The sequence below is a fragment of the Calidris pugnax genome, unplaced genomic scaffold, assembly GCF_001431845.1.
Source record: "Calidris pugnax isolate Ruff unplaced genomic scaffold, ASM143184v1 scaffold116, whole genome shotgun sequence".
Taxonomy (NCBI): Eukaryota; Metazoa; Chordata; class Aves; order Charadriiformes; family Scolopacidae; genus Calidris; species Calidris pugnax.
The window spans coordinates 1,240,128-1,252,503 of NW_015090877.1; the positions used below are offsets into that span (position 1 = coordinate 1,240,128).

Here is a 12,376-nt window from a genome sequence, read left to right on the forward strand (position 1 = left end):
CTCCTGGCTCCTGGCGGGGGGCCGGGTGGGTCATGGGGGGGTGTCGGGATGGCTGGAGCCCAGACCCTGGGCGAGGTGTTAGAGACATCATGGGTTTGATCTCATGGAGGGCTCCAGTTGATGTTAAAGGTGAAGAGTGTATTGGGGGTGCGCCCGGGGAGAAGGGGCACGGGGTGGGTGGCTGCAGGGCCTCCTCGGGGGGCTTCATACCTGGGAGCTGCCCTGCTCCAAAGTCACGACCCCTGAGACCCCGACCCCACGGCAGGGAGTGCCCCTCTCCCTCCAAACCCTGACCCCACAGTGGGGAGTGTCCCCTCTCCCTCCAGACCCCGACCCCACGGCCGTCCCACTCCTCCGCAGTCATTCCCAGTGCTGTGGGGTTTTTGTCCAGGTTCTGATGGTTTTAGACACACGCTTGGCTGATTGTCTGGAAAACAACAGCTTTAGGGCATGTGTGCAAATGCCCCTTTGAACATACACTGTCAGGCTTGGAAAGAACTACAGGTGAATTGCCCTTTGTGTGGCCCCTGGTGTTTTACAGTTCATGAGGGGTGGACTCTTGTCTAGGTGTCGTTCCAAGGTTTTATTTTCCTGCTGGTAACCATGGTATAATAGATCACGTGTCTTCCCCTGATTTTATTAGAAATGACAGTTATGAGTTGTTCAGATGATCTGTATTTAGTTGAGCAGGTTAAAACTAAATTCCAGATAGGAGCTCCATCGTTGAGGTAAGCATTCAAACAAGTGGTCATCCAGAGCCACTCACAATGGGGAATGTGCACTGTGCAGCTCAGATAAGTCATACATTAACCAACATTTGGGATGAAGAGCTAAAACCTTGATATGCAACAGTGTCTCCAAAGAGTGAACCGTTGTTTGGGGAGGTTTCTGCTAACGGGGGCGCAAAGGGTTAAGAAATCTTGTGATAAGTTGATAGGGCTGGAATGCATTTTGGTGGGTTTTGGCAGGTCAGCTTGTTAGAAGTGGCTGGTGTTTTGTTTAGATAAAGAAGAGAGGAACGGAACGTGGTGTTTGAAATCCATAAAATAGAAGAAGAATTAGTTACCTTAATTTTTAGGGTGTTGACATAAGATAAAGCAAACGGTGATAGAATATTCCAGTGAAGTAAGTACCAATGGAATTACATTAGGTAATAGAGTATAAGAACCTGTGGGATTACGGGTGCTGTGTGGAGCTGATTACTGAAGGTCTGAATTACCTTCCCTGGATAAAGCTGTGCTGCAGTGGCTTTTCAGAGCTGTCCCCACGGTGGCACCACGGGGCCCGCTCTGCCTCTTGCCTCCAGGCCTGTGCGATGCCAGTGTCGGTGCCAGCCTTGCTGAGACTGACTTTGCTTTTTGTGGCAGAGAAAAAAGAGCTCATATTCTTTTGGATTCTTGCACGCATATCTCTAGAAAAACTATATCTAGGCATATGGAGCAAGAGGCATATAGTGAATTCACCAAGCTAGCAATTTGAAATAATTTTTAAAAGTTGGGATTTTGCTGAATTAGGATTTTGATTTTGATCTTGGGGTAAAGGAGGTTTAGGAATCAGTAGATATTCCACCCCCTTGCCATAGTTCGTGACTCGTGAAAATACGCTGACCCCTTCAGAAGCAAAATTTTGAATATCAGAAGATGAATGAATGATTTAACATTTATTGTACAGCGCAGCACTGAGGCCCCAGGGCACTCCTTTAGCTCCCTCTTGATCCATGGTTTTCCTGATTCTGTGTCTTTTACTGGTCAAAACTATCAGCAGCAAAATAACCTGTTGCAGAGCTCCACTATAGTAAGGGAGCAACAGGAGGTTATGTAGAGTTGCAGAAGTCAAATTATAAGGAAGCCAGTGATTTTTGCAGGACTGTGGTAGTTTGGGTGCGTGGCTCTAGATGTTGGAAGCTTTTTTGATAGGAGTGTTTCTTGAGATCTGTGTAAAGTGTTTCCAGGAGTTTCTGACTGGGACCAGCCTTGATTCAGGGCTAAATTTCTACTTCCTGAGCAAAACAGGGGCAAGTGGGCTGAAAAAGAAAGCTCAAATTAAAGCGTTCTGCTGCCTTCAGCTGAGATCCTCTATCCTGGATGTGATTTTTTTGTTTCCTCAGGCTTCCACGATGTTCGAAAAAGAAAGCTCAAATTAAAGCGTTCCTGCTGCCTTCAGCTGAGATCCTTTATCCTGGATGTGATTTTTTTTGTTTCCTCAGGCTTCCACGATGTTTGCCCAGTGCCCTCGGAAGGGTGCGAGCTCGATGCTGCTGATGGTGCTGCTGTGTTGCATCCTTCCTCCTCTGGCACAAGCCAGCAAGGTGAGTGAACAGCTTCAGACACAGGTACCGAGCTGTCTGTCTGGTACAACAGAAAAAAAAATGGCAGAGAAGCAACCGTGTTTGTGTGGAAGTTTGCAAAGCTGAGGAGTGCTGTAGCAGCTGTGTATTTATCATACGTAGAGCTGTGCATGTACGTGACAGTGGCCTTTGCCCTGCCTTCTGCTGGGTTTTGGAGTTTGCTTTTTAAAATTTGGTTGAAAAGTACCTGGTGTCTAGAGTAGAGGTGCTCAAGACATTGTAAAACTGTGAAGTTATTGATGTGAAAGAAGCAGCGCAGGAAGAAGAGACACGGTGTGAAGTCTTCTCTCTGTCTCTCTCAGAGAGTGTTCTGCCTTTTCCCACCCAGCAGACTGTACCTGCACATTCACTCACTGACGCTGTCACCTCTTGCTTCCACAGAGCTCAGAGGACATCCGCTGCAAGTGCATCTGTCCCCCGTACCGGAACATCAGCGGGCACATTTACAACAAGAATGTGTCCCAGAAGGACTGGTGAGTTGTGGGCTGAAACCTGAGGGATAGGTCCGTGAAAGCCAACACTCCGGAGTTTTCAGCTGGTGCTAAGGGAGTGATTCCCTGCCTGTGCGTTTGCAGAGGAAGCCGGTTTGGTAGGTGATGGTCACCCCAGGTGAGGGGCGTTTTTTGAACAGAGATTGAGGAATCTGGGAGGCATGATTTCTTAAGCTCTCAGCAGATGTAGGACCCTTGAGTCCCTTCCACCTCGACTGGATCCCTGCAGAAGGTGCTTGGACAGTCTGTCCCAGGAACTTCGGACTCGCTGGGCTGTGAGGGGAACTCTTAAAACCAATCAGCATTATCAGGGAAAGCTGAGACACAGAAAAAGTCACCCCAGCGTCCTTCCACAGGGCATTGGTTTCACCTTGTCCTGTTGCTGATTTTGGTTTCTTTGTGTTGCAGCAACTGCCTGCATGTTGTGGAGCCGATGCCGGTGCCAGGGAATGACGTGGAGGCCTACTGCCTGCTGTGCGAGTGCAAATACGAGGAGCGTAGCACCACCACCATCAAGGTAATTACAGCTCTGCTCCCTGTGCCTGGCTCCTCCTTGCTGTGCCACGCCATCCCAGGCACTGCTGGACTGGAGAAAAGCCCAGAAAGGCAAAATCTATCACAGCTTGTACCCGGTGGTAGTGCCAGGGGCACCGTGTCCGAGTCAGGAGGGCTCCTGGCAGCGAGGCACAGGCTGCACATCAGCCCAGCCCTCTCACTGAGGTTGTGTGACAGTGCCAGGCACCCCTGAGTGGGGACGTGTCTCGCTGGTCTCCTTTCACATGCAGCACGTGCCCTAAATAGGCACAGTGCAGCTGCAGCCCAGAAGGCCAATCACATCCTGGGCTGCATCAAAAGATGCGTTGCCAGCAGGTCCAGAGAGGGGATTCTGCCCCTTTGCTCTGGTGAGACCTCACCTGGAGTATTGTGTGCAGGTCTGGAGCCCTCAGTATAAGAAGGACATGGACCTGATGGAGAGGGTCCAGAGGAGGGCCACAAGGATGATCAGGGGGATGGAGCACCTCTGCTACGAGGACAGGCTGAGGGAGCTGGGGTTGTTCAGCCTGGAGAAGAGAAGGCTCCGGGGAGACCTAATAGCGGCCTTCCAGTACCTGAAGGGAGCCTACAGGAAGGCTGGGGAGAGCCTGTTTAGAAAGGCCTGCAGTGACAGGACGAGGGGCAATGGCTTCAAGCTGGAGGGGAACAGATTTAGACTGGAGATGAGGAGAGGGTTCTTCACTGTGAGGGTGGTGGAGCACTGGAACAGGTTGCCCAGGGAGGTGGTTGAGGCCCCTTCCCTGGAGATATTCAAGGAGAGGCTCGACGAGGCCCTGGGCAACCTGGTCTAGTTGGGGGTGTCCCTGCTGACTGTCGGGGGGTTGGACTAGATGGCCTTTGGAGGTCCCTTCCGGCCTGGACAACTCTATGATTCTGTGATTCTATAAGATCAGCACGGTTTGTGTGCACAGACTTAACATCATCTGCCTTCCTGCAAGTGCAAGAGACTTCTTAGTGAACAAAACTGGAATGAGGGAAGAGATCAAACACCGGAGGCAGCTGTGAAGGGAGCTTCCTGGCCTCTGTGGTGCTTCTTATCTACACTGTTGATCCTTTTCTACTCTGCTGTCCTTAACTGCAGGTGATCATCATCATTTACTTGTCTGTGGTGGGGGCACTGCTGCTTTACATGGCTTTCCTCGTGCTGGTGGACCCTCTGATCCGGAAGCCGGATGCTTATACCCAGCCCCTGCACAACGAGGAGGAGAACGAGGTGAGACTGTGCTGCTGGGGTAACGGGGGAGACAGGGTGGTGGGATGGCCAGAGAGTGGCTGACAGGGAAACGGTGACCTTGTCCTTGGCCCCTTTGGTCCAGTGTGGGACCAGCACTGTTGCTTTTTGGGCGCTTTCCACAGGTAAACATTCAGGCATGAATCCATGCACATCATGCTTGGGGAAGTGTGGCTGGAGCTGCCTGGAGGAAAGAGCCCTGGGGGTTCTAGTTGACCAACGGCTGAATATGAGCCGGCGTGTGCCCAGGGGGGCAAGAAAGCCAATGGCATCCTGGCTTGTATCAAAAATAGTGTGACCAGCAGAAGTAGGGAGGTGATTGTGCCCCTGTACTCAGCACTGGGGAGGCCACACCTGGAGTGTTGTGTCCAGTTTTGGGCACCTCAATCCACGAGAGATCTGGAGGTGCTGGAGCGAGTGCAGAGGAGGGCAACGGAACGAGGTGAGACTGTGCTGCTGGGGTAACGGGGGAGACAGGGTGGTGGGATGGCCAGAGAGTGGCTGACAGGGAAACGGTGACCTTGTCCTTGGCTCCTTTGGTCCAGCGTGGGACCAGCACTGTTGCTTTTTGGGCGCTTTCCACAGGTAAACATTCAGGCACGAATCCATGCAGATCCTGCTGAAGTTGGCTTCAGCTGTGCAGCTCCTTGCGGGCTCCTGGCAGTGGATTTCCAGGAGAGTTTTGGACTTAGAGCAGTTCCTCTCCTGGGGACTTTTCATCTGGGGCCTTGACTTCACAGAATCACAGAATCTTCTAGGTTGGAAGGGACCTTAAAGATCATCTTGTCCAACCATCAACCTAACTGACAAAAATAGACACCCACACAACAAACAAGGAGCATCATCACAAGGAGCACTACATCAACCCGTCTTTTGAACACCTCCAGGGATGGTGCCTCAACCACCTCCCTGGGCAGCCCATCCCAATGTCTGATAACCCTTTCAGTGAAAAAATTTTTCCTAATATCCAGCCTGATATCACCATGCGTGGTCCCTGAGCGCAGGCTTTCTGGAGTTGGGGGGGCTCTGAAAATGAGGTTCTTTGTCAGGACAACCCCAGCCTTGAATTGCTCCTAACTGAAGTTGGCTTCAGCAGCACAGCTCCTTGCAGACTCCTGGCAGTGGATTCCCAGGAGAGGTTTTGGACTTAGAGCAGTTCATCTCCTGGGGACTTTTCATCTGAGGCCTTGACTTCACCATGCGTGGTCCCTGAGTGCAGGCTTTCTGGAGTTGGGGGGGCTCTGAAAATGAGGTTCTTTGTCAGGACAACCCCAGCCTTGAATTGCTCCTAAAGTTGAGGGGTCTCCCAGAGTCGAGCTGCCACCGTCTGTGTTGGGGCTGGACGTGCCTTGATCTCTGACTGTTTCTTTCCCTGGCAGGACGCTCGCTCCTTGGCCGCAGCCCCCACCCCGTCGGGCGCTAGAGCCAACACGGTGCTGGAGAGGGTGGAGGGGGCCCAGCAGCGCTGGAAGCGCCAGGTGCAGGAGCAGAGGAAGACAGTGTTCGACCGCCACAAGATGCTGAGCTAGATCTTCACTGAGCTCTGCAGCACCGCTCCCCGAGAGACAGGGTAGCTCCGCTGGTGGAGATGGACAGCAGGTCACCCTTCAGACATCCGTGGTGTTTGACTGAAAGCTCTAACCCTCTCTGATTTACCGTCTTCGTAGAGAGAAGCAGACCAAAATGCTTGCCTCTGGTTTTGTCCCCTTGCCCTTTACCTCTCGGCCCGGAGGCTCCTCACCCCTTGCCCGGCTGAGATCCGCACTGGTGGTCAGCCCCGTGGCTGCATGGGGATGGTGGGTGGGATGGGGGGACTCCCGGGCTGCCTGGGGCGGGGGCTGCGGCTCAGTGGGACCCCGCGGCCACCACTTGCTGGGACTGAAGTCTCCATCAGCCCACCCCCTTCGTCAGAGACCAGGGTCTCGGTACGGAGTGGTGGAAGTAGGCTGAATCTTCCTGGGATAAAAATAATGTGATAATTGTTACGTGGGATAGATTACGTGGCGCTCCTCCAGGGTGAAGAAGCCGCCTCCTCCTCCCGTTTGCAGCGATGTTATTTGGGCATCGTTGTGCTGAGGCAAGTGCATCCATGGGGAGGAGGAGGAGGAGGGGGCTCCCTCCGGGTGCTCAGCTGCTGCCTGCACTTACCCTGGTGTGACCTGGGCAGGTTTCCAGTCTGTGCCCAGATTTACACCCGCATCGCTGAGATTGCAGCTTGTGTCCGCGCAGGTGAACGTCCCAGAACTGGTCAGTACCTTCACGAGTAAGAGACCAACAGGTAAAAAGTTGATTTACATTTATATCTTTTCCTGCTTTAGCAGTGAATAAAAGCATCCTGGGGAGAAAGCTTTCCGTTTGTACCACGTTAGTAACCCCTGATGATCGGGGCATTTGTGTCCGAGACAACCAGGGCAGAGGCTCTATTGAGGTGCTGCAAACACCCCTCTGGGCCTGGGGGCCCTGGAAAGGGGACACTTGTGCTACTGGGAACACTTTGAGAGCTCTGACTGTGCTCGGGCTGTGTGGAGGAAGCTGAAGTGACTCAATGTGTATATTGATCCCACTGAGAACACCGATAATATCAGGAAGGTGCTGGAGTTTATCCTGTAGCATCTCTGTATTAAATGCAGACAAAGATCTGTTACACAGGTAGCTTTTTTTTGGGGAAAAGTCCCGTCGTGCCAGGTCTGGGGCTCCCAGTGCTGAGTGATTGTCCTCCAGACGGTGGGATTGAGTGCCCCCTCAGCACGTTTCCCAGTGACACCAGGCTGTGTGGTGTGGTGACACACTGGAGGGAAGGGATGGCATCCAGAGGGACATGGACAGGCCGGAGAGGTGGCCCCTTTCCAACCTCATGAGGTTCAACCAGGCCAAGTGCAAGGTCCTGCACCTGGGTCAGGGCAACCCCAGCACAAACCCAGGCTGGGTGGAGAGTGGCTGGAGAGCAGCCCTGAGGAGAAGGACTTGGGGGTGTTGGTGGCTGAGAAGCTCCACAGGCCCCAACAACATGCTCTGGCAGCCCAGAAACCCCCCACCCCTGGGCTGCCTCCCCAGCCCCGTGGCCAGCAGGGCCAGGGGGGGATTCTGCCCCTCTGCTCCGCTCTGGGGAGACACCCCCCAGTGCTGCCTCCAGCTCTGGGGCCACCAACAGCAGAAGGACATGGAGCTGTTGGAGCGGGGCCAGAGGAGGCCCCGGAGATGCTGGGAGGGCTGGAGCCCCTCTGCTGGGAGGGGGGGCTGAGAGAGTTGGGGGGTTCAGCCTGGAGAAGAGAAGGCTCCGGGGAGACCTTGGAGCCCCTTCCAGTCCCTCAAGGGGCTCCAGGAGAGATGGGGAGGGACTCTGGATGAGGGAGGGGAGCCCTAGGAGGAGGGGGAAGGGTTTGACCCTGCAAGAGGGGAGATGGAGCTGAGATGTGGGGAAGAACTTGTTTGGTGTGAGGGTGGTGAGAGCCTGGCCCAGGTTGCCCAGAGAAGCTGTGGCTGCCCCATCCCTGGAGGGGTTCAAGGGCAGGTTGGAGGGGGCTTGGAGCAACCTGGTGTGGTGGGAGGTGTCCCTGCCCAGGGCAGGGGGTGGAAGTAGATGAACTTTGAAGCACTTCACCGGGCTGAAACGTACCCAGAGCTTCACATTACACTGAGGTCATGTCTTCCTTTACCCCTCCTCGTTCCATGGTGTTCAGTCATTGAACCTTTCTCCAGAGGGGTGTGTGAGAGATTTAACCACACCTGGACACGTTCCTGTCCAACCTGCTCTGGGTGACCCTGCTCTGGCAGGGGCTTGGCCTGGATGATCTCCAGAGGTCCCTTCCAACCCCTACAATTCTGGGATTCTCCCCCTTTTTAAGAACCCCTGTCTCCCGCTTTGGGTGTGAATCCCCCTTGGACTGGGGGGATTCACTGGGAAGGGGAAAGCCTGTCTGAAGGGTCTGAGCACAAGCTGGTGGAGCACAAGGTGGAGGATTCCTGCCGTGGTGGCCGTGTGGGGACTGTGCTGGTGTGATGGGTCCATCTGGTGGCCGTTGTCCCTCTGATCAGCACCGAGACACCCGTGATCACCAGTGGTGGGGGTCCTGCTCCCAGCTCCCTGCAGCCCCATCCCGGAGGGCGAGGGGGTTGGTGAGCAGCACAAAATCACAGAATCTCACAGAATCTTCTAGGTTGGAAGGGACCTTAAAGATCATCTTGTCCAACCGTCAACCTGACTGACAAAAATAGACACCCACACAACAAACAAGGAGCATCATCACTAAACCAGACCTCCCAGCACTACATCAACCCGTCTTTTGAACACCTCCAGGGATGGGGCCTGAACCACCTCCCTGTGCCATTCCAATGGCTGAGAACCCTTTTGGTGAAAAAATTTTTCCTAATATCCAGCCTGAACCTCCCCTCGCGCAACTTGAGGCCATTTCCTCTTGTCCTGTCGCCTGGGACTTGAGAAAAGAGACCGACCCCCCCCTCTCTACACCCTCCTTTCAGGGAGTTGGAGAGAGCACTAAGGTCTCCCCTCAGCCTCCTCTTCTCCAGGCTGAATAACCCCAGCTCCCTCAGCCTCTCCTCATGAGACTTGTGCTCCAGACCCCTCACCCCCGTATCTGTCCCCAGGAACAGCTTGAAAATGGGATGGGAGAAGGAAAATCTGCAGGATGGGGGGTCGGTGGGTTAGAAATCTCAGCTGGGGAGGGGGTGGTGTGGAGAGGATGCAAAAAAAAGAAAAAAATGCCCACCGCCTGGTTAATTATTTGGATTGTTAATCAGCTGATTAGCTTTGTCCTGTACACCATCCTCCCTGGGAGGAAATGTTTTCTGTGTCCCAGCATGAAGTTCCTGAGACTCTGCTCCTCCTCCACCCGCCCCCGGCGCCGCTCACCCCCCCGGGGGGGCCGGAGGGACCCACTCCATCCTCCCTCCGGGATGGGCACCAGCAGGAGACAATAATTTAACTCCTTATCAAAAAAGGGAGTGAGAAAAATAAAATAACTCTCAGTACCAAGTCCAGCCGCTTTGGCCACGCGCCCGGCTCAGCTGCCAGCTGTGGTCCAGATGTGGATGCTCTGGATGATGAGCCACTCGCTCTGGTCCCGGGTGACCCGGATCCTCAGGCACTCCACGGGGCCGGGCAGGGCCTTCTCCAGCCCCCGCCGCTCGAAGGTCCCCTTCTGGAAGGTGCCCACAGTGGTGTAGGCAGAGCAGTCCCGGCCGTCGGCCCGTCGCTGCCGGCCCAGCTCCAGCACCCCCGCGTGCAGGAAATCCTGCCGGCGCTCCTCCGAGCCCGTGCGCACCCGGACACGGGTGACCTTGGCCGGCTGCTGGAAGACGATGGAGAAGACGCTGCCAGCTGTGGGGTCTTTCCCCCAAAAATACCCCTGTGCTCCACTATAAGCCTTGAGGGGCTCGTAGTTCTCGAAGACGGACATGCTGGTGAACAAGGCTGCTGGTGGGTTGTCAGGAAGGTCCAAGGCATCGTCCTGGAACTCATCGTCCTCCAGCCGGTTGATGGTGCCCTGGAAGGAGGAGTAGAGGCCCATGTGCTGGAAGAGGGAGGGCTTGAAGCGGATGACGTCCTTCTGGGTGAGCAGGAGGCGGAAGTGGGACAGCAGCCAGTCGCAGGGCATCTCCTGGTAGAAGAGGAGGAGGAAGCGAGCCAGGCGAGGAAGGTCGCTGGAGTGGTAGAGCTTACCGATGTAGCCCAGCTTGGAGAACTCAAGGGTGGCCCAGTTGGTGCCTTCCCGGGAAGCCAGTGCCTTGCGGATGGCCGTCAAGAAGGACTTGGCAGACCAGACATCATCCTCAATCATCAAGTAGTAGGAGGAGAGGTTGGCAGCAAAGGCGAAGAGGAAGGCGTAGTCCACGTTCTGCTTGGACCTGAACTTCACCCGCTCCTCCGGGTCATTGTAGTTTCTCTTGAGGCCCTCGAGGGTGGGGTAAAACTCCTGGGGAACATGGATAAGCAGGAGCCGGCCCAGGAGGATGTGGTGAGCAAACTTGCGGGTTATGTCGGCGGCCACACGCATGTTCCACATGGGGTCCATGTCGGCCAAGTGCACCACCACCACCATCTCCTGCAGCTCCGCCTCTGTGGACTTCATGAAGAGGGACTGGAGGGTCGCTGGGAGGTAGTAGCCACGCGGCCGCCGCACTGACGCCAGGCCCACCGCCAGGAATTCTGCAAGGCAAAGGAAAGGCATTGGCTGGGATGCACCAGGGTGAGGCTTTTCCCTGCCAGCCACGAGGTGGGGGCTCCAAACAACTCTCCCCATGGCCAGCCCACGTGGTTATGGCCCCATGTCCAAGACTGGCAGGTCCTTGCTGAAGCCCCAGCACCTGAGGAAGTGCCCTCCCCAAAGGGCAGGCAGAGGCCAGGATGAGAAGTCTTCCTCCGAAGAAGAAATATTTGGGAAAAACACCTTAAAAAAAAAAAAAAAGCAAAACTTGGGGAAGGAACAGTGCAGAGACAATCTGTGGGGCAAGAATGGCTCCATGGCATGGCTGCAGATCCTGAAGCATGCCCCAACCTGCTCCAAACTTTGCGGAGACACAACCACACTGAGATGAGGCCTCCTCCTGCCCTCCCCACTGCCCAGCTGTGGCTGCGTTTGTTCAGCTTCACTGAAGCTTCTGCTCCGCGCAGCACCAGGCACACACGGCACCTGGTTTCAGCACGGGCTCACATGGGGCTGCCCTGAGCTCCTTCCATTACTCTTCGTGAACCCGTCCAAGAGCTTGACCCACATCTCTCACACTATGGGGTTGTCCCAGTAGCCCAGCCCCACCATCTCCACCTTCCTAACTGGAGAGCAGGGAAGTCAGCCCCAGGGAGATGGGTCTGTCCCAAGGTGCAGCAGAAGCAAGGACCTCCATGCTCGGAGCACACTGACCTTCACACCTCCATCTAATCCCAGCCCTGCCCAGTCCGGAGTCCCACAGACACTCACTTTTGTGGGATGGCAGGGAACCAGCGAGGAGGTGGTAGGAGACATTGTGGAGTGCAGAGAGGTCATCCATGTCCTGGAGGACGTGCTGGGCTCCTTCTGGCTGCAGCATCTTCAGGACTGCATCTGGCTCCAAGCCCTTGAGCTGGGTGGGAGCCGCAGAAAGCCAGGTCAGACCCAGAGCACCATGGACACGTGGGAACAAGGGGGAAGGACAAGGGGGTACCCAGAAATGAGGGGGAGCTCCTGTCCTGCCCTCCCAGCTCTGGGATTGGGACATTCCCAGGTGCAACCCCAGGGAGAAGGCAGAGCTGGAGTTTGGGGGTGACGTGGGGCAGGGAAGGGAGCAGAGTCCCTGTGGGGCAGGCAGGGATAGAGGATGTGCCAGTGGCCCCTCCAGTGGGGAACTCACCTCCAGAGGATCCTCTTCCTGCTGGCTGCCCCCATGGAGGAGGAAGAAGAGGAGGAGGAAGGAGGCTGCAAGCGCAGCCGTGAGGAAGCGCTTCATGGAGCATCGCATGGCACCGGGCTGGCCTGCGGGAGGAAGAGGAGTGTTGGGTCAGGGCACAGCGGGAGGAAGGGGAGTGTTGGGTCAGGGCACAGCCTGGGGAAATCCCCTGTCCCTGGAGAGGACGGTGGGGTGGCACCTGGATGCACCCCCAGGGCTGCGCCCTCTGCCCAGAGCACCCGGGGGTGGTCATGGGACATCAGGTGGCACCTGGGCACTGTCCCCTCTGGGCAGGCAGGGGCAGGACACCCCAACCCAGCCAGGAACAAACCCAATCAGCCAGGTTCAAAACCCAAAACCCACCCCACCAGC

The 12,376-nt window shown here is 55.5% G+C and overlaps 2 protein-coding genes across 2 annotated transcripts in view; one reads left to right on the top strand and one right to left on the bottom strand.

Annotated features, from left to right (window-relative positions):
* Positions 1-6,970, top strand: part of TMEM9 (transmembrane protein 9) — a 9,627-nt gene extending 2,657 nt beyond the window's left edge. The window contains exons 2-6 of the mRNA XM_014946276.1: positions 2,207-2,308; positions 2,729-2,820; positions 3,247-3,355; positions 4,475-4,606; positions 6,004-6,970. Coding sequence (XP_014801762.1) covers positions 2,216-2,308; positions 2,729-2,820; positions 3,247-3,355; positions 4,475-4,606; positions 6,004-6,153 — 576 coding nt within the window. The 5' untranslated portion in view covers positions 2,207-2,215 and the 3' untranslated portion in view covers positions 6,154-6,970. The remainder of the gene's footprint in view (positions 1-2,206; positions 2,309-2,728; positions 2,821-3,246; positions 3,356-4,474; positions 4,607-6,003) is intronic.
* A 2,207-nt stretch (positions 6,971-9,177) lies between these two features.
* Positions 9,178-12,103, bottom strand: LOC106890468 (alpha-1,3-mannosyl-glycoprotein 4-beta-N-acetylglucosaminyltransferase C-like). Its single transcript, XM_014946305.1, has 3 exons — positions 11,969-12,103; positions 11,560-11,701; positions 9,178-10,790 (listed from the first exon to the last, which is right to left on the bottom strand). The coding sequence occupies exons 1-3, from the start codon at positions 12,074-12,076 to the stop codon at positions 9,646-9,648; spliced, it is 1,395 nt and encodes a 464-aa protein (XP_014801791.1). The 5' UTR covers positions 12,077-12,103; the 3' UTR covers positions 9,178-9,645.
* Between the last annotated feature and the right edge of the window lie 273 nt (positions 12,104-12,376).

Coding starts and splice junctions, on each gene's coding strand:
- LOC106890468 (XM_014946305.1), bottom strand. CDS start 12,076: ATGCGATGCTCCATGAAGCGCTTCCTCACGGCTGCGCTTGCAGCCTCC. Junction 11,702..11,968: donor AGGAAGAGGATCCTCTGGAG/GTGAGTTCCCCA, acceptor GCTCCCACCCAG/CTCAAGGGCTTGGAGCCAGA. Junction 10,791..11,559: donor TTCCCTGCCATCCCACAAAA/GTGAGTGTCTGT, acceptor TTTGCCTTGCAG/AATTCCTGGCGGTGGGCCTG.